This window comes from Amblyomma mixtum, chromosome 1, assembly GCF_055824585.1.
Source record: "Amblyomma mixtum isolate Tamu chromosome 1, ASM5582458v1, whole genome shotgun sequence".
Taxonomy (NCBI): Eukaryota; Metazoa; Arthropoda; class Arachnida; order Ixodida; family Ixodidae; genus Amblyomma; species Amblyomma mixtum.
In genome coordinates, this window is record NC_143012.1 from 48706242 (window position 1) to 48732701 (window position 26460).

Here is a 26460-nt window from a genome sequence, read left to right on the forward strand (position 1 = left end):
CTGCAGTCGTCTCAACATGCGGGAACACTATAAAGAATTGAAAAAAAAAATCATTAGGAGAAACCGGAACAGGCACCTGTTAAGCAAACCCCTCGATCGCCCCTGTATGGGTGGCAAACTGAGGTCCAATAAATGTTTTTGCCTCCATATCCCCCCCCCCCCCCCCCCCCCGCGGTGGCTCAGCAGTTAAGGCGCTAGTTTACTGAACCGGTGTACGCGGGTTTGAACCCGACCGCGGCGGCCGCATTGCGATGAAGGCGAAACGCATCAAGCGTCCGTGTGCTGTGCAATGCCAGTGCACGTTAAAGATCCCCAGGTGGTCGAAATTATTCCGGAAACCTCCACTACGGCATCTCTTTATTCCTTTCTTCTTTCACTGCCACCATTTTCTCTTCCCTTACGGCGCGGCCCGGGGGTCCACCGAAATACGAGACACAGTTACTGCGTCTTTTCCTTTCCTCGAACACCAAATATCAACTTTTCTATATCCATGTTTGCAATGCTTTTTCGTACCAACGATGTATGGTTGCATCTAAAGGTCACGCACTTCGTGCATCCGTTCTTAAGTATTTGCGCAAGAAACAAGAAGAACCAAGTATGATCGCAAAGATTTTCACATGCAATGTCGCCTGTCTTACAACATTTGAGTTATTAATAATAACATCTTTATTTCAGCCGTAAGATAACGTTAGTGCAGCTTGTCTTACGACAGGCAGACTATGATACCTCGGAACAACCTTCGGCGATCAATTCCGCAGTTTTATGTAATATTTCGGAGCGAATGTTGTCACTTCACAGCGCTAATTAGCTGCATCTTTCCGTTTTTCACATTTCACAAAGTAATATAGCTATTGGCCAACCTATTGGCCAACCATCAAAGACACCATGGCGCTGAGAAACGCAATTTTCTTTAAATAAAGCGGAGTATGAATTCAAAAACAATCACCGATATCCAGAACTGTCGCAAAACCCATCTCCAAACACCCGCTAAAGTTGCACGGAACGAACGCAGACCATTGAAATCAGCGTTCGTTCCCATTCCATATATGGGCATGGCTCCCTCGCGCTGGTACAGGTGTCCACCTAGAGTTCAACGGTAGCGCTCGGAACGAGACTTGCACACGCCCGGGAGGAGGGAAAAGGAACGCGGGGTGTCGTCTGCAAAGCCGGGCAAGAAGGCAGATAGAAGAGGGAAAGGAGGGAAGACACCTATATATGGAATTGTTCACAGAGAGAGTCCTCAGAGCTTGACGGACTCGAGTAGCGGAAGGTTGACCGCACAGATACGTCTGTCATTTGGAACCCTTTTATTTCTTGCTTTCGAATTCTGAGAATATGGACGAAGACGACTACACTTGGGACGGCGAAGACTGGAATCCGACCAGAAAGCGCAAGCGGCCATCTTCAACTCGAAAGCAGAAGAGAAAGAATGCACATCGACCCCGAGCCAAGCCGCGCGGTGAGTTCTGCACGACGGCCGGCCGCCATGTTGACCTACTTTCTCGTCCTCCCCGGGCTGTCAAGGTCACCGGGACCGGGTCGCGCTAAGCCTATCTGTACGGTGTCCGCAGTTCACTGTATCCGCGGCGAGTTATTGCCCGTTTCGCGCTTCGGCGCGGTTATTTAGGCGCGGTTCTTATTGGCGCTCGCTCGCGCATTTGCGCGGTGCGCGGGTGCTTGTGATGGTATTTCACTAGCGCCCGCTCAGGTGAGCGAGTTCGCGAGGGCTGGCTTGGAGCGAGCCATAGCCCCCCCCCCTTCTTCCCCTCAGCGAGGGCGCGTGACGGCCGTTGTTGTTCGAACATGGCGTGAGGATGCGAGGCCGCCATGTTTGGCGCTCCGGGCAGGCATAATTTTTTTCTTGTTCAGCGAGATTGGCCACGTTCTGTATTAGTTTGTATAATATAAGTACGTTTGGGCACATTGTGACATGACTTATTCGTTAATTTTAGTGAAGCACGCTATTCAGTTTGATTTATTTAAATATTTGATTTGTTTTTCTGGTTCATTGATTGTTTAGTTGGTTCATTGAGTGACTGACTGAATCATCACTGACTTATTAGGCTGATATATCGTGTCTAATAATTGATCGATTCATTGATTGATTTCATTGATTAGTTGAGTGATATTATTGGTATACTGATAGACTGACTGATTGGTACGCATGACGCTAGCTATCCCCCGCTCAGCGAGGCCGCCATGTTTGGCACACCTGGCAGGCATAATTTTTTTTTGTTCAGCGTGATTGGCCACGTTCTGCTTTAGTTCGTATAATATTATTACGTTTGGGCAGATTGTGATACGACTTATTCGTTAAATTTATCGAAACACGCTGTTTAGTTTAATTAATTTAGTTATTTGATTTATTTTTATGCTTGATTGAGTGATTGACTGAATCGTCACTGATTTATTTGGAAGATTTATCGTTTCTAATAACTGATCCATTCATTTATTGACTTTAAAGACTCATTGATTGATAGTGCTCACATGCTGATCGACTGATTGATTGGCACGACGCTATATAGTATAAGGGCAAGGTTAAAAATGGGCTTTTCCTTGTGTTTTTTCTTCGTCCGTTTGTATTTTTACATCACTTTTCAACCGTGCATTACTGCAAACTTGTCCGATTTTCGCCCCTTCTTAGCAGATGGCTGTTTAACATTCCAGTGAGTCACTCGTAAAACATTAAAAGACATAATATCGGTACTGGGAATGATGGGTTCTGTCGACCCCCCCAGGTGGGCCTCAGTCAGTGCTAAAGGCCACATTTTGGGCTCGTGCTGTGACCCGGGCTTGTACTACCAGATCAGAGCTGGCCTGCAAGATCTCCCACTTTTGCGAGCCTACAAGCTTCAGGAATTCGGGCGGTGAGTCTGCTGGACAGAAAGTGACGTGGGCTCTGACGAATACGGTAGTGCAGTTGAGGGCCTCGGATAAATATCGACCCCCTGGGGTACGTTAACGTGTGCTCCTATCGCACAGTACACGGGCGCCATTTGATTCGGCTCCATCGAAAAGCGGCCAGGATTAAACCGCGGTCTTCGTGTCAAGCGGACGAGCGCCATAACCATTGAACCACTGTGGTGGGGCTCATTGATTGATCAATTGATTGATTTGATCAGACTCATTGATTGACTCATTAACTGATAATAAACCAACTGAGGGACTGACTGATTGGTCGATCGATTGATTGATTTCATATGTTGATCAATTTACCAACTGATCAGTCAGTTGACCGATTAATAAGTAATTTGATTGACTTGTGTATTGATTTCATTGATAATTTAAGTCATTCATTGAATTATTGATTGGACGACTGATTCCTCGATCTATTGATTGATTGAATTTGATATGTTGCTCAACTGACCAATTCATCAGTCACAACCGATTGATCAGTAATTGCACTGATTGGTCGCTCAGCCGATTGACTCTGTGGCTGTCTGATTGGTCGATCGACTGATTCATTTAATTGATAAATTGATTGAAATTAATTAATTTTTTAATTTCATTTACAGATTGATTGATATTTTCATTGACTACTTTAGTGGTTGGTTCGCCAGTTGATTGATATATTTAATTTGATGTGTTGATCAATTGAAACATGAATCAATTTTTTGACTGATTAATTGATCGATCAACTGATCGATTTAGTGACTGCCTGATTAGCCGATCGACTGATTGATTCAATTTGATATGTTGGTCAATTGACCGATTGATTAATCATTTGACTGGTTTATTCACCGATCTGGCGACTGATTGATTGACTGCTTTATTTAAGTTGATATGTTGATCAATTGACCGACTGATTGAGTCATCGACTGATTGATTGATTGATTGATTGATTGATTGATTGATTGATTGATTGATTGATTGATAGCCTGCCTAGGTGCTTATTTACTAAATAATTGGTTTTTGAGGAAAGGAAATGGCGCTGTATCTGCCTTACATATCTCGGTTTGTCTCGGCATTTCGGGTTGTCCCTCTATATCGCAAATTTAGACCGGCTTCCTAAGTGAACTTGTCAGATTAAGGGTGGGTGAGATTTTGATCAGACATTCCGGGATGCACCTAAGGCAGTTGCAAAGGGTACTTAGCTCTGTTTCTGACCGCCTAAAAATATCCGGAATCTACTACATATCTTTTAATACAGGTAGTGGTACACGGCCGAATAAAAATCGGAGAACTGCAAGCCCCAGGCGATTGTCCGAACCGCAAAAAAGCTGTGTATTTTTTTATACTTATTATATTAACTTTTTTTTTACTATTTCAAATACTGCTTTTATTTTAGCATTGTGCGAAATTCCGCCGCTCAGTGCTTCGATGACTTCAGCATTATGATTCTCAGCAGCTGCCGCTTTTAGGTCTGGCAGGCTTTGCTAGGTGCCGAATTTGTGTTACTGCCGCGGTGATGATAGTATCGAGCGAGAGGTTTAGTTAAATTGCTGTAGACAGTTATTCTCGAGAATTAGCCTTCAATTTATTTGGCTGGAAAGAGTGTGAATGTATTTTACCGAAGCTCTATTATAACGAACACTATGCTGTGCTTCCACACATAGTGGTGCTTTGGCTATTTGGACGAGGTTCGCGCACTGGAGGGGTTGCTCGTCCTGCAGCCATCCCGAGAGCGGACGCATTTCGGCGCGATATAGACAAATTATGCCAGGCCACCGCGCCGAGGGCAACTGCATTTTAGAAATTACAAAAGCTGATATGGATATTACTTACGGCGCGCCACACGGCTCTCAGTAGCTAAGGAAAGTAGTAAGAAGAATAGCTAGGAAACAAACTATTAAATATTAGTTAACGAGCATACTAGTTAGCAGCTCTTAGCGGTATTTTGATGCGCTACAGCACTGACAGTGCAATGGTGGAAAAACCGCTATTACAACATAAAACCTGTTAAAAACAAAACGCAGAGCATCTTGGGTGATACACCCGGTATATGAGCACGGCCAGTTATTTGGCCCCTGTGTCTATATTCGCCCCCAGCGATGCCGCTCAGATTCACATCGACGCTGACAGTGCCTGTCCTTGAAGGCTGATTTCTCCTCACAGACACCTCGCTTGAGAGGAAGCCCTTCTCCGGATATGGGAGTGTTTCGGGGCTGGCAAAAGGGCTCCATGTGCGCAATCTATGCACAAGGGTTCGATGCCTCCACGCTTTGGTCAGTGGTCCTCATCCTTTCTCATAACATCTGACCCATTGTTACAAGCTACATATCTTCGCATATCTGGCAAAACAGAAGCAAGCTGTTGTTTGGCTGGAAAATAACAGGCGATGTGCTATCACTAGGGCATCGGCCGAGAATCAGGAGTGGCATACTGTGACTGAGGAGGAAGTGAATGTCCTTCGGTGGAGAGCAAAGTAAAAAGATAGGTGCCACAAAGTGGAGTCATGAAAGCGTAAAATGATGCAGGAAAACATGCATTGAAGGAAGAAAAAAAAAAACTAACTTTGCGCTGCAGCCGAACGATACCTCGGTCAGTGGTCTAGTAGCCAGTGGCCAAGAGATGACAGGAACAATCTCTGGACACTTAGTTCCCGAAAAGAACTTACAACGAAGAGAAATCGTGTTGTAATGGAGGCATTGGCTGCAAGGAAGAATCGTTATCAGATCAGGCATGCCCCAGCCGACAATCATGCAAAGTCACCTGCGGCCTTGGTGATAAAGATACAATATGCGGAGCGGACCACCTATGGTGGACGGCGACTCATGGGAGGCTTTGGTGTCTTCGCGGATTAGCATTAGTTTAAGAGCTCGGTATCTTCAACGGCAGCCTCAATTTAATAAACGGTACACGCAAAAAACCCAGCCTACTGGAATGGCCGGTCGCGCTGGAGGGCCCCCTCTGGTAGCAATTGATGAAGACCTCCAGTGTTGCCCGACTTGTTGCCTATGGTGCTTTCCCGAGTGAAACTTCCCTAACTGTTACTAAATAACCAATTCTTTCCTTGCAGCATTTCTTCAATCCGATTCATTTTGGCGCAGTGTGTCGCCGTCACCCTGTTAGAACACCACGGCGCCGATTAATGGATTTATATACTCCGGTGCTCTACCTCGCTTTATGCCGACGAGTGGATTTCGCAAAGCTCCGGAGATTTTATAACCATTCCAATAGGAGAGAAATGCCGCCTTCTGAAGCCTGAAATGAGAACTGCGGCAGACATTACAGGCTTGTCTGGCGAGCTACTTGAACTGTGATGCCATGGTACAAATACGGAGCACTAAAATGAGCGAGGAGAGGACCCGGGTTCGCTTACAGTGTGTCCCGCTCGGTAGGAGAGCATTACGGTACGGCTGCCCATGGTGTGGTGTGAAGCGTCCTTGAAACGTCCTTGTGGGGCATGGTGTGCTGTTTTGAGTTGGACATTGGACAGAGACTTTCTTACGACGCCCCAAAACACTTTTCCAACGCCTCTCAACTTAATATTTTGTTACTCCTTTAGGCTTCACCGTACGTCGCACCGTCGTTCGTGGGTCAAAACGGGCTTTGCAGTGCCACTGATAATGCAAGGTTATTATTTATGAGCCACCTTGTGGGGAAGATAGCGACGACGCCTTCGAAGTGCATTATCGAAAAAGATGACAGTCACCCACTGATAGGACAGGTTGGAGAATCTGAAGCCAAGCTTCGACAGATACTGGAAAAGCGGTTCTTTGGCCTCCTGTACAAATGCAGGTGTCGTCGCCCTAACATAATAAGGCTTTGTTGCGCTTCATGATACTGTGAAGTTTATTGAGAAATCTGCGCTGTCAACACGGCGTACGCGTCGCTCCACTGGACTGCTTAAAGCTGCTTATATGAGCCTATCGGATCACCAAGAAAAGGAGCACTCGACTAAAGTATACGTGTCTTATTCGTTGACTTCCTTGCCTCGGGGTGTTCCAAACGGCCTGCTTGGCTGGGATATAGAGCACGAACCGGTTTGAGCATGAAAACGAAACTTCGGCAGTGGTTTCCTCTTGTACAGGGCGTGGCGTGACACGTTGCGGTGAGGTCTGGTGCTGCGTTGTATTTTGTGGCGTTCTCGGTGGCGTGGCGTTTATTGCATGGTGTGTTGCTCTGGCGTTGACTGCGTTCTCCTTGCTTCATTCGCTGCTGAACGCATGGTTTTTGCTTTTCGTTTGCAGTGGGATACACCGGTGCTTTGTAAAGTGGCGATCGAGAGGGAAAAAGTAAAATCGCTTTAAAATCCAGATGAAGTCCTGTCATCTCATCCCATTACAACGCCTCTTTATGAAGGTTATGACGAAACCAGAACTGTTCCGGCTGCTGTAAACTGTTCTAGATCGCACTTGGGCAAACACGATCTCTCGACACAGTATAAATAGAAAAATAGGAAAACTTCCCAACAAAACTTCACGCGATATTCTTTTTTTACGTAGTCCCCTAAATTGCGTTGTAATTTACACCCGTTTTATATTACAAAGGACAATCACACCGTTGATTTTATTGGGCGATTCGAAATAGGCGACGAGATTCCTTCCTTCCCATTCTCTTATTTTATTCGTTAGAACAGAAAATTGTATATAACCACATGGGCTTTGTCGTCAATTTCATCCATGTCATGCCTTTGGAAATGGTAAATGGCGAAATAGATGTACACATGAATGATCAAAACTGGGCTGAAGAGAGAAAGGAGCAAAAAGGCAGTAAGCTGTCCTGCAGCGCCACCTGGGGGACAGCTTACTTCCCTTTTTACTCCCATCCAGGCGTATTCGTGTTTGCAGCGTAGTAGTGCGCGCAGGGTGAAGTGTCCCGCAAACCAACACCTGCTATCCCACCAATTAACGCAGCACGTCCAGAGAGGGCCTGCAGGCAAGAAGCCATTGTGGACGCTGATGAATCCGGCGAGGAACGACCGCGTCGTGGCCGGGGTCGCGCCCCCAGGAGGGCGAGGAGAGAGGATCCAGGACCCTCGGCCGAGGCTCGGGCACCACCGCCAGGGGCCGCGACGGAGGTCGACGACGACGCCAACGAGGAGGAGGAGCTGCCGGCAGAGGTGATGGGGAGCCGGACACGGCATTCCTCGGTCTCGCGTGCGGCTGTATTAGCATGTGTGGCCTTTATCGAAAATGCGCAGCTCTGGGGGACCTAAGACGTGTAGTGGGGCCCTCTAATACCTTCGAGAGTTCCTAAGGTGCGAACCAGTGAGAACGTGAGTTCCTCGAACCTTGGAGACATTTACAACGCTGAAGGTGCAGAACGAGCCACATTGCACGAGCGGAAGCAGACCCGGTGAGCTGCGTATTTTTGACATTGTAGCTTTCGCTGGAGGCCATCGAGTACTGGACACAGTGACATGGATAACTTGTGCGAAAACTCACAAAATATTCGCCGTTCCTAGGGGTACAGAAGTGTTGGTTTGGTTTTGGTTTTATGGGGTTTAACGTCCCAAAGCGACTAAGGCTATGAGAGACGCCGTAGTGGAGGGCTCCGGAAATTTCGACCACCTGGGGTTCTTTAACGTGCACTGACATCGCACAGTACACGGGCCTCTAGAATTTCTCCTCCAAAGAAATTCTAGCCGCCGCGGCCGGGATCGAACCCGCGTCTTTCGGGACAGCAGCCGAGCACCATAACCGCTGAGCCACCGCGGCGGCCGGTACAGAAGTGTATGTATGTATGTATGTATGTATGTATGTATGTATGTATGTATGTATGTATGTACGTATGTATGCAATACATGCATGCGTGCATGTTTGTATGCTTGTATGTATGTATGCATGGTGTGTATGTATGTATGTATGTATGTATGTATGTATGTATGTATGTATGTATGTATGTATGTATGTATGTATGTATGTATGTATGTATGTATGTATGTATGTATGTATGTATGTATGTATGTATGTATGTATGTATGTATGTATGTATGTATGTATGTATGTATGTATGTATGTATGTATGTATGTATGTATGTATGTATGTATGTATGTATGTATGTATGTATGTATGTATGTATGTAGGGGGAATCGCGCCTACCCGCCTTCAATGACCACCCCCGTACCAAATCTGCATGATGTCAGCGCAGGTATATCACTGCACTGCTCTCCAGGCCAAGACATCAAATATGCTCAAGCCCGTGGGGATAGCATTTTTATTGACCTTCATGGAGATGAACGCGGCGGTTATTATTGACGACGTATACAAAATGGACAGCCGTGTTATTTACCAGAAAAAAAAATCCTCTCGTACTGGTCGGTGGAATAAATGAGCTGGATGGCTCCTTGTTATTTTTATAATGATGTGCATATAGCACCGGTCAACCACAAAAGCCTTACTGACCGTAGTGACACGGATCCTATCATTTCGCCTCCATCGAAATTCGACCGCCGCGGCCGGGATCGAACCCGCGCTTTCGGGTCCGCAGCCGACATAACCACTGAGCCACCGTGGCGGCTGCATACGGCAGATTATGTCAAATCATGAATGGCAGTTTACCATTATCCCCCAAGAGAAAGGAATACAGCAGTTGTATCTTACCGGTACTCACTTACAGGGAAGGAACGTGGAGGCTAACATAGATGGTTTAGCTAGAGTTCAGGACAATGCAGCCAGCTATAAAAAGAAAAATGATGGGTACAACATTAAGAGATGGGAAGCGGGTGGAGTGGGTGAGAGAACAAGCACTCGTCAATGACACCCCAGTCGAAATTGATGAGGAAGAAATGGGCTTGGGCAGGGCATGTAATGCGAAAGAAAGAGGACTGCTGGTTACCAAAGCTAACGGAGGGAATTGTAAGAAAAGGCATTCGTAGCTGTGGGCGGCAGAAAGTGAGGTGGGCAGTAAGAAGTCTGTGGGGATATGGTAGCCGCAGCTGGCAAAGGGCAGGGTTAATTGGAGAGACACGGGAGAGGTCTTTGACTGCAGTGGGCGTAGAGATGATGAGGATAGCATGGCTGTAGCGTCTATAAGAAGTTTATAGACACTGTCTAGACCATCCTCGTCAGGGTACAACGCTTCTTAACGACAACTTTCTATCCGGTCGACTCGTCAGCGTGCCTTCTCCCGGGGTGCAGTGCAGCCCCCTGTAGAAAATGTTACCCTGAAGTTCGCAGTGCGTGTTCACGCTCATTCTGATTCCGATTTGCCGTTGTTTCTGAATGAGAGGCCAAGGAAAGGCAAGTTTATTTGATTGACATTTCGTGAAAAATGCTGAGACATTCGCTGTTTGCTGGTTCGGGCAGCGCGCAAACCGAAGGACTGATAGAAGTGGGGAGGATCACAGCGCTGCCAGAACCGACGATGCAAATCCAAGCAGCCCTACAGAAGGCGCTTCACGGTATTTGCTGAACGCTGGGGAAACGATCCGCTGATGTTATGGCGGTCTTCGGTTTACTCCCCGCGCATGGTCGCTGTTATACGTGTGGAATATCGACATCGGTCCTGCAATTCATGCGAATTTCGCTGATACCTCTGCACAGTCTCCATTCACGCGGCAAAAAAGCGCTCATCGGCTAGTCCCCACAAAAAATAGTCTATAGACTGTCTATTGACATCTTATAGACAGTATGGCTTTCCTATAGACATCTATATGTGTTTATTCATGGTCTATAGGCTCAGTATAAAACATTCTTCCAAAAGCGCGTGGCCATATATCTACAGATTATTTATAGACCGTCCGTAGGATTTGATTTGCTTCTAGACTACTCTATAGAATTTCTCTATAGAAATGCCATAGTCTCTATAAGCACAATGTTATGGAAAGTCTATAGAGTGTCGAAATGATTGCAAGACCCTCCTTAAGGGAGCAACTCTCTTAACCGCAACCTGAAACTACGGCTCAATTATATGCAGACGAATCCTCGAGAAGGCGGGAAAAAAACTCGCTACTCATATCGCAGCAAAGGTCTGAAATCGCTCGCGTGGGAGGGTACGGCGCACCGTTCCTACAATCAACGCGTGTTGGTTCGAAACTAACGCCGTCCGCCACCAATGCAGCGCTGGTTGTGCTTGTGCCTCGTTCACGAAATCCTCCGCCAGCCTAAGCCTCTTGGCCGAGCCCTTCCCGTCTCGGCGTGTTGTGACGTTAGAATTTTTTTCCGTGGCTGCATGTAAGGAACCTAGGCTCTGTCTCTCATCCTCGCCTGTGTCCTACGTGCAGTTCAACGAAGACGTCATGGATGAGCTGGCGAACGATTATGTGGACAGCATCCTACCCGACCTGACCACGGTGATCTCGTCGAGGGACAGGGAGTCGTCCCTGCCCAGCAGCACCTCCCGGGCTCACGGCGACTCGGACTCCGCGAAGCGACGCCGCGGTAAGAGAAACATGTGCCACTTTAGAACACAGCTTTCGTGGTCATTAGAGCTGCTGTATTATAAGTACCTAGAGCTTCGCGTAGGCCTGCCAAGTTGCCGCAGAAAGCATCCAAGTCATGCGGAAAACCCGTACTTCACGTTTGCAGGAGACGCTATACCACGCAACTCGGACGAAGAAATCACCGAGCGATTACCATCTGCTGTCTCATTCCCGCATAGTTTACCGTGGATGCTGCTGATTTATATAAATATACCGAGTGAAATCCTTCGGAAAACTTGCCTCGCTATGCTGCTTTGCCGCATGACTTGGACGCTTTTTGCGGTCCACAGGGTCTGTCTTGAAGCGGCATATATCTTGCCCTTAACACCACTATTACTCTAACAATGTTCTGTGAGACGAGAATGATGCCTCTCCTGCTCCACTGGACTTCGACGGTGACGTAAATGTCCCGCCAAGCGGCTCAAAAGCAGACCCTGTGTCCTGAAACTTTTGACCGACCCTGTACTTGATTAGTAAGTGTAGTGGTCAACAACAACTGGCGCCATCTGTAGGCCACATTCTGCGCGAGTACGGTGATAGTGATAGCACGTGCTGTTTCAAATGCGCTGCACAGGCCTGTACAATAGTTCTCCACTCCCGTCGACTGGTTATGACGGACACTGAAAATCTGTGCTCTGGGACAAACGTTCAGAATTACAAGCTGTATTTTAGAATGTTCAGCGCCATGCGGTTCGCCGTAGTAGCCACGCAAACTAAAATCGGGTGCTCAACGCGCGGGCAAGTTCACCACCGCTGCCAACGCTGCCAAAATTGGAGGGGGCACTTAAACTCCACCATAGGGGTGTGGCATGCTATCTTTAGTAGGTTGATGTCCGTGTATGCTGAATTGGTAAATCCTACTTAAGATTCATAGATGGCGGCAAGTCCTCACATACCACGACCAGAGCAGTGAAACAGCGGTTAAATGATGCGCCACAGCACTGGCTGGTGGCGCTTTCCACCCTAGCCACCCGTCAGGAATTTGCTACCCATGTTGCTGTTGCGCAGCAACCTTTTCAGGCATCTGTTGGAGCCCAGCTGAAGCGGTTGCTAGGCAACAAACACTCAAGGTCGTTTGGTAGCCGCACCGCCACGAGCATACGCGGCGAGCCGAGCTCGAGTAGTGTTGATTTCGCAACAAAAAAGAGCGGTGATAGCACCGTGTTCTCGCGCAGTTGGCAGCGAAGCTGCTTTGTTCGCGCCGCACGGGTTCGAATCCCACTCGCGGGAAAATTTATTTTCTCTGTTTATTTAGTCAAGGTCAAGGCTTCAGTGGAGAATCGGCTTTTGCAGCTTTGGTCGTGATGTAGAGCTTACGCCCTGAAAGGCTATTAATAAGAGTGCGATCTGGTTAGACCTCACGGGGAAGTGCATTAGCTATCTCATTCCACTTTGTTACTGTGGGTCGAAAGAACGAAAACTTGTCTGCTTTAGCGAATGTAGAGCTAGAAAATTAAGGCCGGGATGCCGAGTTTGTCGAGCAAATAACGGCGTTCAGTATAATGAGCTCTTCAGACCGAGTTGTATGCCTATTATCTAATGAAAGAGAAAAAAAAATTGCAACCTAAACTTTCTATTTCGAACTTCAGATCGCTTATTACAAGCTAACTGGTTGCAAGTTGTACGCGGCTGTTGTACATTAATTTTTGCATGGTACTCTCGTTGCTTTACAAAGTTGTAGCGTTCATGAAAATGCCACATGCACTCTCAGCATGAATACACCTATAGGAGAGTAAACGGTGGTAAGCTGTCTACAAGCGCGCACCCTTTTATAAAAGGTAGTGCGGTGAAGGACAGCTTGCGCCCATTCTACTCCTTCCTGTTACGAGCCTACCCTTGGCTTGGCATTTAAATGTCCCCAATGAGTCACGTCTCTCCTTCTGCAGACAGGGCCGGATTTGTGATGCGTGCTCTCCGTCCCACTTAAATCCGGCCACGGAATTGGGCAGATTGACAACTTAAGGAGGGCTGTCTTGGTTGACGGAAGGAGCGCACCGCGCAATTCTTGGCTGCTTTTCGCGTGTGAGGAAACTCTTCCGCTAAGCCTGGAAGTGAACTAACTATAATCGTGGCATCACCTGGCGTGGCCGGGCAGCTTCTTCAGCGCCCGGCAAGCGTTCCAGAAGCTCCCGCAACATGGCGAGCCCCGAAGACAAGTGCACGGTGCCCAAACTCCCTCCGGGTCCCCTGGCCGAGGTGCTCCCTGCTGGCACCGAAGTTCGCAGGCCTCCGGGAAAACTGGTTCAGCTGGTGGCACAGGTCGTCCACGAAAGTCCGCAAAGGGCGCTCCGTGTACAACATGTGTACAAGGCGCTCCAGTGAGTACTTCGCTCTCTTTCTTTGGGAAGGGGATGGGGTTGTGCAGACCTCCGGCTTGAGTGCGAGAAGCGGCTACTGTAAGGACACTTGTGATTCGGTAAAAGCCGGTTCGATTGCCAGTTGTGTACCAGTCCATGACCGAGAGAAGTTGGGCAGGTGGTTCTTGATAATCACAAAGTAAACAGGAGAGGGGAAAGACTCGGGGTGCTTTCCAACGTTTCGACAAGAGGTCTTGTCATCGTCCAGACGAAAGCAAGTTCTCTTGTCGAAACGTTGGCATGCACTCCGAGGTTTTCCCCTCTTTTGTTCGTTTTCTGGGTGTGTACCTGTGCTTAGGGCCCTGTCATAACCAACCGTCCTGTTCGCTTCTGTGAGCCTGTGGCCTGCACAGGACGCTTTTGACCGCTGCTTCCACTGGAACGGTACAGTCACGTGTCTCATATTGAAAGGAAACAGAAAGAGCATTCAGGACTCGTCGTCCACGACGTTGGTTAGTAGCCCGCCAGTCAAGATCTTAAGGTACAGAGAAATGCTGCGTGTGCGGAAGTTGTTTAACTAGGAATCAATCTTGGCCGCGGCGAGTCGAATTTCGATGCAGGCGACGTTCTAGAGGCCCGTCTGCTGTGCAATATCAGCGCACGTTAAAGAACTCTAGTTGGACAAAATTTCCGCTGCCCTTCACTACGGCGTCCCTCATAGCCTAAGTCGCTTTGTGACGTGAAACCCCAATAAACTATTAACCTGTTTAACTAGGAACAGTGAACTGCGTTAAGTCCAGAGTTCGACGAAACTTCGTGTGTGGAGGAAAGGGCTCGTTAAATGGCAGTATGAAAACTAAAACAAATACCAATCAGTTTCAGTTTTTATTTTGTCCTTTGGAGACTGCACGTCAACTAGTACACTTTTGCTTTTAAGTTGTTTAGGCTGTTCAGTCTGAGTCTACCTTGTGTAGGACACTACTGCCCTGCAAGCAGGCACCTTCCTACAGCAGCTAGGTTCTTGAGGAAACAAGCACCGAAGTAGTACGCTGCAAGTAAGGCGGACACAATAGCTTTACTTAAAGAACAGTGGCTGCATGCTTCGTAATAAGAGTATTTATTGTTTTCCGCACACTCCTCGGGGGCACTACATAGGCTGACGGCGAATGTGTCTGGGCTTAACCCCGTCATTGGTAACAAGGAGCAGTATGCTGTCTGCCCAGCTTTTTTTGTCTTAACTGCCCCTTTAACGCGTCTTGGTGTAACGAGCGTGAAACGAAATCTCAAGAAGGCGTTCTGGTTCGGAATCCCAGTTGCTCGCTCGACCAGTCTCCTTTCCATGGACATAAGTGCACTGTGAGAAAGTATCTCAAGTAAACGAAGATAAGCTTTCTTCTCGTCTAAGACCCCATTTAGGGTTAGTGCGCCAGCCCGTTCTGTGCAGCAGAGTATTGCATGCTTCACGAAGTTAAACCTGCTGCCATATAACACTCAAGTCTCTTCTTTAGAAGCGGCGTGAAGCACTTGAAAGGAAATTTCCGGAGCCCTTCACTACGGCGTCTCTCATAGCCTGAGTCGCTTTGAGACGTTAAACCCCAATAAACCAAAGCATTTGAAGGAAAAGGCAGAACCCAGTTCGCTGCAATCAGCGCTTTAGGTCTTGCTCTTTGAAGTGTGCCACGCAGTTTGCAGCGAGTGCTGATCACAGAAGCATCCCCTCGTTTGGAGGCTGTGCAGGGTTCGATTCCCGGTACGGGCGAGGGCTCAACGGTTTTCTAGGGGCTGCGGCTCTCTCACAGAGGGAGCACTGGGAAAACGCACTCGAAATGCACTCGAAATGCACTCAATGCAAACATGTCCACTTAGGGTCACATTGTTTGGCTCAATCCCTAAATGCGGATCGGTCTGCAGTGGCAGCCCAGCTCGGACCCGTTTTTCCTGTTACGCCATCTCGGCTAAAACCGGACTTGCCATGAAATAAATCATCGCAACCTAAAAGGGAATATCACAAGTCTTGGCCTATGAGGTTAAACGTCAAAAAACTTCCAAAAGAGGAATCCATGGCTGTGTATGAATGAAAGCGAATAAGACTATCACGCAACTAACGCGATGGGAGGCGGCGGAGGCAGCGTTTTTCTCTTTTATTAAAAAAAGAACAGCACGTGGAACTTCTATGTACAGAAGGTCGCCTCAGCGCGTGTATTGGCGTGAGAGACAGCAGTCCTAGTCTAGTGTCCCCGTGTGTCGCATTGCCGTCATGTTCCCGCTTTTCTGCTCCCCCTCATTGCAGGAACAGGTATCCCTACTTCAAGTTCATGAACGCCAGGGAGGTGGAATCCTGGAAGGTGAGCGAAGCTCCAAGACAGATCTGTACTGATCTGTAAGGCAGATCTGTACTGATATCCGTTAGACGTCCTGAGGATACTTGAGATGTCCTGCGGATCTTCACTTGGGTTTTAGCGGCCATGCCGTGTGCCAGAACGTTTCAGTTGAGACGGGGGAGAGCTGTCACTCTCCTTAGAAGATGAGAATTGGATCAATAAGCAAAAACAGCAGCGTGTATGTGTGTGTGGGGGGAGGGGGGGGGGTGCAGTGAATAAAGAGAGATGAGCATAAACTGGGAAATCAAAATACGAATATAAAACTTGACTAAACTATTTTCGGATGATCGATATACCATAAAATCTTAAGTATGACGCGAAGAACAGGGTGGTTTAGGTGGGTAAGCGGAAAGCTTAACGCGTGGTTTGTGCACAGGCAAAGCGATAAGAAATGCGAATAAAATGCAGACTCGGTGACCAAAACATACCTGCACCCCGAGCCTTCAACCTGAAAAGAGTTCTGGACGGATTTTTGGCTCTGTGTAACAGTCGATTACACTCCTCTTCTTGGACATACTGAACTTTTTTGCGCAGCAAAAGGCGCACTTTTCCTTTAGAAAAATGGATGGAAAAAGGAACTTTCTTCCCGCTATAAATACTGCTAAAATTGTTATCGTCGGTTATGAACTGAACTTGCCTGCTAGATGTGCATTACTCTGCAGCATAGACTTGACAGCTCTGGTAAATAAAAGCGCCGACGTTGTCACAGTTTCCGTTTGAAAATGGCCGCTGAGAGCGACATTTGTATTTAATTTTTGTCTTTCCAAGCTAACAGAGGAACCGTTTCCAGCGAAAGTTGCCTTTTTTTCACTAGAAGGCGGTAACCTTACGTGCTGGCCCATTTCGATTCGAAAATTCTAGAGGCCCGTAAACAGTGCTATGTGAGTGCACGTTAAAGAACCCCAGGTGGCCAAAATTTCTGGTGCCCTTCACTACGGCGTCCCTCATAGCCCGAATTGCTTTGGGACTTTAAAGCCCTTTAAACCAAACCAAACCATCGATTGCGCGCTGACTGAACGGCTGTGTTTTATAATGCTTTTGCTATCTTCATCACGATTAGCGGGAACACGAGAGTACATGGCTTCGCGTGCCTCTAGACCATTCTAACTGGACCGCCAGGAACCAGCGTATATTCGCAGCGCTCGCATGAAATCCACTGTTCACATATGCACTGGTTCCTCGCGGCGCTGCTATAATACACTGGTAGTAAGCGAGGCTGCGCGCTACCCTGTTCCCGTTAACCACGATGAAGGTATTAGAGACGTCCCCACTCACCTGTCAAGGAGCGTTCGAACGGCGCACCGGTGCGCACTGGCGGTACTTGAGAGCGCCGTAGGGCTGGAAACGTCACCATATCGGGCATGAGCGATAGCATCAATCACGGCTTACTTGTCGTCTTTGTGAAAACCCGCATCCAGCCCTGCAGGTGGCGACGAATGTCGCAAACACACCGCACCGCTCCAGTGCTCCATAGACAAGTGTGTGGACACGTCTGTACCTATGACAGCGGCGGCCGCCTGTTTGAAATGCGCTCCTGTGTCCACTGTCGCAGAGCTCTATACGCCACGCACTTTTCCAAAAATGGTTCGTCAAGGTGTACCCACCAGCGGCCGACCAGGCCGGCCCCCGCACCAAGAGCAACTTCTGGCGAGTCAACTACAGCGAAAGGCAAGTGCGCCTGCGCAGTGGTGAGCTGCTGGTTGGCGGAATGCGATAGCATTAGAAGCCTCATCGTGCAGACAAGTTTACGGCGTAAGCTAAATTTCGCCCCGCTGATTGGCCTGAAGGAGGAGGCGTCACCAGGCAGGGCGATTCCCGTTGGCTGTAATAAAGTGACGTCACCGGATGGGAGGACTGCCGTCCACTGGAAAGAAGAGACGTCACCAGATCAGAAGTGACGTCACTTCCGGTGAACACATTAACAGCCGCTAAGGCTATCGCACTGTCGACACACAAGCGAATTAGGTGCCCCTGTAAATATTTTCTTTTTGTGCCGGTTAGAGGAGGCAGTTTCGGCAAGTAAAACCCCTATCCTTTCATCGTTTATAACTCTCTCGTTTGCTTGTCTTCTGGCCTACTCGGCACCCGATGTGTGACAGCTAAAAGGCCTCCCGTTATTATCGTTATACACCACGAAAAAAGGGAGAGGAAATTTTTATTTTCTCTCTCTCTTTTTTTGAGTCGGCAATTCGTAGAGGAGAATTCACCGTAGTCATCTCAGCAACCTCGGATCTTTCTGACCGTAACAAGTTGCGAAACTCGACAGCCGTATTCGCGAGAGGAAGATTGTCTCTAGTTCATTGGTCAACGTCGGAGGAATATTAAAGAGACCAAAAAAAAACACACCCAACACACGGCAGCAGGCCAGCACCCCCACTCACCTCTTTAACATCCTAACCGTGTGTCCGCGTCCTTTTGAGCTAGTTCATATGACTACCGGCAGGGTGCAGGCAAAGAACCGCTAGCCATTGTGGCGCATCACTCTCCTCCTCATTGGGTATTGCGTACATTGCACTCGGGCTACCGTTTGTGGCGTAATGCGCTGGCACTCGTTGTAAGGGGGAGGAGTGTGACAACGAAAAAAAGGCATGCTCGACTTTCGGTGTGCCGTTCGCCAGTTTTATACAAACGCCACTTTTTTTGCATTTACTAGTAACCTCGAGGTACTACTGGGATTGCACAGGGAGCGGCATATTGAACAGAAACAAGAAACTGGGCAGTAAAGCAAAGTAAAAGTTACTGTACCATTTTGCGATGTTGACTAACGTATTCCTAAAATGTTGGCGGTTTCAACAAGGGCGACGAGTCTAGCAAGGGCGTTCATACGCCGCGATGCGCGATGGAGAAAACTGTCTGAACAGCCCTCACAAGCTGCCACTTCTTCTACCCTCTCCGTTGCACAGGCCGCGTGAATGGGACATGCCCGAGGAACCGCAGTGCAGAACGGTCCAGGAGGGTGTCTTCGACCAGTCGCTGGCTGTTCTGCTGGAGCCGTTCTACTCCGCGCTCTTTGCGCCATCGCCACACCCCCAGGAGCCGCCGGTCGGCTTCGGGGAGCCCCAGCAACCGATGCCGTCTGTGTGGTCGCAGCAGCTGGACATGAAGCTTGGCCTGCTGACGCCCGAGCGATCTCCTCCTGCTCAGCAGCAGATGCACCTTGCAACACCGTGCAAGGTGTTGCTGTCACCAGAAACGGTTGGGCCGCAGCAGGCGCAGCCGGAGCCGAAGCAGCTGAAGCAGCCGAAGCAGCAGCCGGAACCGCAGCAGCCGAAGCAACCGAAGGAGTGGAAGCAGCCGAAGCACCCGAAGCAGCCGAAGCAGGAACACCAGCAGCACCAGCAACAGCACCAGCAACAGCAACAGCAACAGCACCAGCAACAGCACCAGCAACAGCACCAGCAACAGCACCAGCAACAGCAGCAACAGCACCAGCAACAGCAGCAACATCAGCAGCAACTACCGCAGCAACAGCAGCAGCAACAGCAGCAGCAACAGCAAGAGCAGCAGCAACAGCAGCAACCTGTCGCGTGGCCGAACCCGACTCCTCCACCACCGTCGACTCCGCAGTCATACAGCGACGAATCCTGCTTTGGTTCCCCCCGCTGGTACCTGCCCGCCTGGTGCAACGGCATTGACGAGATTTCGATTGGCTCCCAGTCGGGCCATTTTAGTGCTCAAGTAAGTGCTCGGCACATCTAGTCACGTGGGCAGATGACAACGCGAAGTGTGCAAGAACGGGATGAGGCACAATGGGAAGACAGTTTCAATCGTACACCGATGGAAGAGGCGGTTAAACGCGACAGTGTTCAGGGAGCCGATCAGCGGAGAAGCCGGCGTTGTTGTATTTCCTGGCGTTGTAACTGAAAAATCGTGGTTGGGCGAGAGGGTACTGGCGTGTCTTTGCGCGGGCCATCAGAACACCCCTCAACGTTCACAAAGAACAACGGTGATGACGCCACTACACAATTCCTCATTGTTCTGCATGGTCGTGGCGTGATTCCTCCGCCATTAGATAGTGGATCTCAAGGAACAAAAGCAATTGCACTGAAAAGTAAAATGGTCGAGCCGAAACAGCTACTCCCTTAGGTCGAGAGCAGGGGACGCTACGGCTCGATCACACAGAACTTTTCGCCGGACTTCGTTCGAGGGAGGCCTTGTGTGTCCTGTGGTAAATGAATAATTTTAAAAATTAAGAAAACAAAAATGAAAGTAAAAAAACACTGAACAGAATCCACGTTTGCGACGAGATAAGGAAAAAAAGCCACCGGGCCTTTACACAGACCCTTTAACGCTGTCGCGTGGCACCCCTATGGCGAAGCTTAAAGGGACTCTGAAAGACCCTCCGAAGAGAACACATCAACTCGCTCAATCACAGCTCCGTGTTGCGATCAAAACCTGAGCCAAATAATACACCTCTAAACGCAGAAGCGGACCAACAGTCACTTTCTAAATTTGGCGAGCCATTCCCGGCGACTTTTTTCATGCTGCCACCCTCCTCGGTCGCTCCCACCTGTGCACAGAAGCTGAGATGTAGCTATCGGTTGGACTCTTGCAGACTTACGGCAGATACCATGGCCGCGGTCCATAAGACACGTAGGTCCGGCGGGTCAGGATGGTCCACTCCCAGAGATGGGGCCAGCGGAGCAGCGCCTACCTTCCAGCGTGCAAAAAGTGGCGAGAGGAGAACGAAAGGCGCGAAGACGGTGAAAGTCAAATTTCGAGTACCGATAACTCAGGCTCTGCAAAGCGCATTAAGAAAATTCTTGCTGGAGAATATTCGCGAATCGGCGTGCTCTAACATAGCAGGTATACCTCAACTTTATTTACCCAGCCCCTTTAAGTGTGTCCAAATTTTCCAGCAATGGGCTTTGACTGACTAACGACGATGATTGCACGCTGAATATTATGCAAAGATCTCCTATACCCTGTAGCAGAGACTCAAAGCACGCGACCCGATACTGGACTTGGGGGGACGCTTGTGGCTTAATCGATCTATCACGTGCGCTTCCGGAGTACAGTGTCGAGCATGACGGCCGGCCACTCTCGAGGATAACCATTCCTCTACTGCGATCGAGCCTTGCGGTCTCCGTCCTCTGTTGAGAACACTCGGAGCCGCGATGTTTTGGATTGGTTTTGCCATCCTTGACTGTCGTCTCTTTGGCTGTGGTTAGTTACTGCACAGTCCACAGACGCTATACAGGATGTCCAGGCTAACTTCAGCCAAGGGTTAAAAAATGAAATATTTGTGGCAGCTCAGGAAACCCCTTACATATACCTACCAACGGGCTTGCGCATCATAGGCAATATAAGTAATAAGCAATTAAGATAATTTTCCTAAATGCGTAAATATTGACTTTAGACAGCAAATGTGAATAGCAAAGTTGGAGAGCACCTTCAGAAACCCCCATTCCACATATTTGCGATAAAGAAAGCCTCACGTGTATCTTTTTCTGAGCTCCAAAGAACGCCCGCTAAGCACAAAAAAAAAATCAGGTGACTAGCGCATTCGCGCGCCACGATTGTGCTGGTCTCAACCGTGGCTTGAGTGAACGAAATCAGCAGCTGGCAAGGCGCGACGACCCCATTGCTTCGGCAGGCTGATCTGTCGACTGTGGTTGCGAGGCCCGCGCGAGCAAGTCTGCAAGCGTGACGGTGCAACTACCGTCGACATTTGCGCGCTGGCTGTGGGAACCTATGCCGTAACTCTACTTGTTCATGCTGTGCAGGGTTCGGAGACAAGGCCCGGCAGCAGACAGTCAGTGTCAAGCCAGTCGTTCTCTTCGTATGCTCCGTTGCCAGCGTTCCCTGGCAGTCCGGAAAGGCAGCTGGACCACGTGGAGCCGCAGCTGCAACAGCCTCTGGGGGACCAGGAGCTGAAAACGCAACGCTTCGTCGCGCCACCTTCACCCTCGATGTACCTGCGTCCGAAGCAACAGTGTCAGCAGCCGCCTGCGTACCAGTGTGAGTGCCGCGATGGGAGTTTCCCGCCTGCACTTGAACTGCGAGCACGAATGCGTCTCTGTGGGAGTAAGCTGGCCTCTAGCACACTCCCTTGGTAGAGGAGAGCTTACTGTTGCTTTTTTTTAATCATTTCATGTTCAGATTTTTAGCCGAAGAAGCGTTGGCTGAGTGGCTTTGGCATTCGTCTGTTGATCCCCAGGTTCCGGCAAAGAATCCCTGTCTGGACGCGATGCAACTACGAACAGAGACATCGTATGCGTTGTGCAGTTTATATGCACCTTAAAGGATCCGTGGATTTCTCAAATAATCTGCAGCCATCCACTACAGCGTCCCTCACTGCCCCATGTGTCGATGCAGCACGTTAAGCCACACGAACAGTCAGGGAGAAAAGTCTCTGGACCACGCGCTCCTCAAACGAAGCCGATAGCTCTGCTATCAATTGGAGGCTCGAGACAACACTTGTGGAGATGAAAGAACAAAATGTTGACTTCCACCTGCGCAAGTGTGGTCTCCGCTCGCCGTCTAATGGCGCAGCTATCGGCTTTGTTTAAGGACCACGTGGTCCAGAGACTTTTTTCTCCCACTGTACAGTCTTTGCGAAGTGTAACCAGGCAGCATGGTTGCTTCGCATTCGTTAAGTAGAGCCCTCACGGCTTCCCTTAAGATCAAAAAGTTCTTTGAGGACATGGGTTCTCCTTACCATACAGAGATTCATAGCTTGAGGTCTGGCATAATATCTTGAATATACGACTGAGAAGCAAACTGTGCAGCCTGGTTACTTTTGGCAAAGACTGTACCTACCGCTACCAAATCAGTGCCAAAATTATGTCGGCTGAGTATGTTTGCTTTCTTGTGACCTCGTGAGGCGAACTTGGGAGGCGATCATATAGCAGTGTGGAATGTGAATGTACGAGAACCGCTAAGGGGCACACATGTGAGAAGATAGATAACGCAAATAGAAGTAATTGCTAGAAGCATTTAACTTGGGCACTCAGGGATCACATAAAGGTACGTGCTAAAAATAGTGTGCTTGAAATAGAAAGAAAATCTTTTCCCATCAAGTACTTAAAAAACACACTGGTTAGTTAGCTCCTTAACTAAAACTGACTAATAACTTTTCAACTACACAAAGACACACATGGTGGTGGTTAGTGTCAATGGCGAGTTCATGGATATAGGCAAGACGATGCCATACCAGTTATAGAAACAAAGGAAAAACTCGTTTCCTAAATTTGTCTAGAAAGTCCTCTACAAACAGAGAAAAAGTTCGTGGCTCTTTGTGCACAAAAACTTTAATCGAGCGGATGAGGCGCGCAGGAACATAAAGCACCGTTTTATATGATATTCAAAAGCAAGAAAGAGTGAAAAAAACCATGCTATTTTTTATTGACGAAATATTGCCCCAATTCGGCTGTTAGACAAACATTCATAAGTAGCGAAGGAAGAGCAGGAACTGTAAACATTTCGACACAGAGTTAGCCAACCAAGCAGACTGTCTAACCAACTAGTATCTTGTTCATCCGATAGTTGGGAATGAAATTATAGAAAAAATACTAAAGAAAACAAAGAAACATTTTTTGCCTGCATTTTTTGACATAAAACATGATTACATAAAAACTTACCATTGGTTGGTTGCTTTATGGGGTTTAACGTCCCAAAGCGACTAAGGCTATGAGAGATGCCGTAGTGGGGGGCTTCGGAAATTTCGACCACCTGGGGTTCTTTAACGTGCACTGACATCGCACAGTACACGGACCTCGAATTTCTCCTGCAAAGAAATTCCACCACCGCGGCCGGAACCGAACCCGCGTCTTTTGGGCCAGCAGCCGAGCACCATAGCCACTGAGCCACCGCGGCGGCTCGCTTACCATTCGCTTTCATTCATCCTAATTCATTGCACGGGATGGTAATAAAGGAACGAGCGTGCAAAGTTTGATTGAAAAATATTCATTCGCTTCGAAGTTAAAACTGTTAGCACAACAAGAAAGTGAGAGAAATCATGCTTTGAGAAAAACAAGATTACAGTTTTTCAGTCATTGCAGAAACAAGATCATCATGCCCTATGAAGTTAAAATTCTCCAGATTCATAGTTAGGGCACTCCTTAACTGACACGAGCTCTCTTTTGGCTTCTTTTGCTGCCCGTCTTTTCTTGTGATCTTTTGCCTCACCCTTTGATTGACGCTGGGCGTTCTTCACCGGGTACTGGTCACTGGTGCGACATGCTACGAGAGTGTGCTGGCCAGGTTCGTTGCCTGCTGCCCTCAAAATATCTGCTGTACTTCTGTTGCCATCTCTGAAGGACGATTCTGGTAGCATTCAAAGCGGTTGCGTGAAGCGCACACAAAGTAAACAAGTGTGACGCTAGTAGCGTCATGCTTTTAGCGTCAAATTTCCCCTTTGCGGAAATTTAAAGGATGTTTAAAGAAAAGGAAGCCTCACAAATTGTTTTTGAATAATTTTTTACAGATCAGATTAAACGAAACAGAAAATTTTCAATATACGCCGTTGATTATCGCTGAGTTATCAGTTTCTGTTAACAAACCACATCAGTTTCGGTTTCAAAACTGTTCACCACCTGTTCGAATGTTGCCTATAACTTTCGAACTGAATAAGATACGAACGTTATTCCTGCTGCAAAACATTTTTGAATGTTTCGGGATTCCCGAAATTGAAAAAAGAAAAATTTTATTTCTCTTTTTTAGATTTTTAGATGCTTACGCATTGCGTCTTTCGAATGCTTACACATTCGCAACGCATTGCGCATGCGTAAGCATTTGTCTCTCACCGTGAGTTTTGAGTTAACTGTTTGTTTACTGCTTCGTAATCAGTAGAAGTGTCTCATTCTTCCGGGTAAAGGCGTTGAGGTTGAAGATCTTATCGGTATATAGCTTTAAGTTGAAAGCCTTTAGGGTGAAGCGCTTCATATCAAAAGCAGTTACCCTAAATGCCTGTGTACTTAAGGCCTTTCCCCTATTGGTCTTTGGCTGTCTATACAATGGATCTTCTGTTGACCCTCTTATGGTTGCTATGTGGCTGTGCTGATGTTGTCTTTGGAGTTTTTGGACCGTTTCGTATGGACAACAACGTGGGGTTTCGTTGGCGATGAGCCGTATAATGCACTCACGGTAATATGTCTGTTCATTCTCCTCTAAAGGTAATTTTGGGAATAGGTTGTGCACGCGCACCGCGGCAGTCGCCAAACCTTTTTATCTTGTCGTCAACCGTTGCTTGCAACACACCAGATCGTCAGGTTTCGTTACCATCGTTGAGTTCTAGTGCAAATTCTTACCACCTATTTCTGTTAATTGTTTATTCTGCACCGCTTACTCTTCCACCTCTACCTTGGTGGGACGCATCGCAGGTTCCACCGGCTCCCAGGGCTTCTACAACGGTCAGAGCCCGCGCAACCTCGACGAGCTCACCAGGGGCTCGGACACTCAGCTTTGGAACGAGCACCTGTACGCCAAGAAGAAGTCCGACCCAGGTGCTTCCTACGGAGCGTGCGGACCGCTGGCCCCGCCACCGTTCCTATGCTCGCCGCTACTTGCGCACGACACGCCGGTGCCATCGACCAGCGGGGGCTACGCACAAACTCCGCCACACCAGCAGCCGGTGCTGACCTCTGGACAGGAACTGCATTCGCGGCCGCAATTTCCCTTTTCACCTCGGCAACTGCATCAAGAGGAGGAGGCAATCATGTCTCAGCAGCAGTCCCTTTCACGACCGGGACCACCACGTTCGCGAGAGGGAACCCTGCCGCCTCCGTCTCCGAAGTTCCAGTGGCCACCGCAGGGACCCCCGTTGCCACGGGGACTCACTTCGCCCGCTCGACAAGGAGAGACGGGCCGATGGTGTGCGGGGCCAATATCATGGCCGCGATCTGGGCCGCACAATTTGCCGCATGCGCCTTACGCACGCGAGCCAGTGTTTTTGGCGATCGCTTCGCCGAGGAGGATCTTCGTCGCCGACGACGGGACGTGGTACATCCTGGGGTATCCGGCGTTCCCCGAGAGCCACGATTACTCACCCCGGGTCGCGTGGTATTGGGAAGACTGAATTCCCGCGGACTGCGGTGCACGATGACCGAGCCTCCAATAGCTCACTCTGCCGCGGAAAAAAAAAAGAGTGCTGGCGCTTTTTTTTTTTCGGAGCACGGGTGGTGACTCTGGCTGCCGAGATAGGTATCTGTCCTTACGGTTCTAGGTAGAGCGGCGGTTAAAAAGTGTGACTTGCATTTTACGCCCTTTTAAACTTTCCTTAACACTGGGTCTCACAGCCGGTGTTCGAGTCTTGCGGTCACTGTGCGATTATTAGCGAAATCAGGGTGAACTATTATAGTTCCGACCCTGACCCCATGGCGATTTCATGCGCCGCTCCGGAAACTCTGTAGTCGTTTAGGTTGTTTTATAGCGTCTCTGCGCGGAGACAATTTGGAAGGTGGTGCTCCATCACGGCCAGATAAATGCAGCTTTTTCCTGCATTAATTGTTTTAGTCTTTCTGATTCTTTTGC

The 26460-nt window shown here is 48.5% G+C and overlaps 1 protein-coding gene across 1 annotated transcript; it reads left to right on the forward strand.

The window, feature by feature from the left end:
- Positions 1-1155: 1155 nt before the first annotated feature.
- LOC149366279 (uncharacterized) lies at positions 1156-26398 on the forward strand. The gene is made up of 10 exons (XM_089570076.1): positions 1156-1459; positions 7800-8005; positions 11112-11268; positions 13405-13627; positions 15897-15951; positions 17540-17655; positions 18891-19182; positions 19555-19665; positions 21714-21948; positions 25311-26398. Exons 1-10 carry the CDS (start codon positions 1336-1338, stop codon positions 26003-26005), a joined length of 2214 nt encoding a protein of 737 aa, XP_089426202.1. The 5' UTR covers positions 1156-1335; the 3' UTR covers positions 26006-26398.
- Positions 26399-26460: the final 62 nt, after the last annotated feature.

What these genes read in the sequence shown, in the direction of transcription:
- LOC149366279 (XM_089570076.1), top strand. Translation starts at nt 1,336, where the DNA reads ATGGACGAAGACGACTACACTTGGGACGGCGAAGACTGGAATCCGACC. An exon ending in AGGAGGAGCTGCCGGCAGAG is followed by an intron (nt 8,006 to 11,111) that starts GTGATGGGGAGC and finishes TCCTACGTGCAG; the next exon opens with TTCAACGAAGACGTCATGGA. An exon ending in CGGGCCATTTTAGTGCTCAA is followed by an intron (nt 19,666 to 21,713) that starts GTAAGTGCTCGG and finishes CATGCTGTGCAG; the next exon opens with GGTTCGGAGACAAGGCCCGG.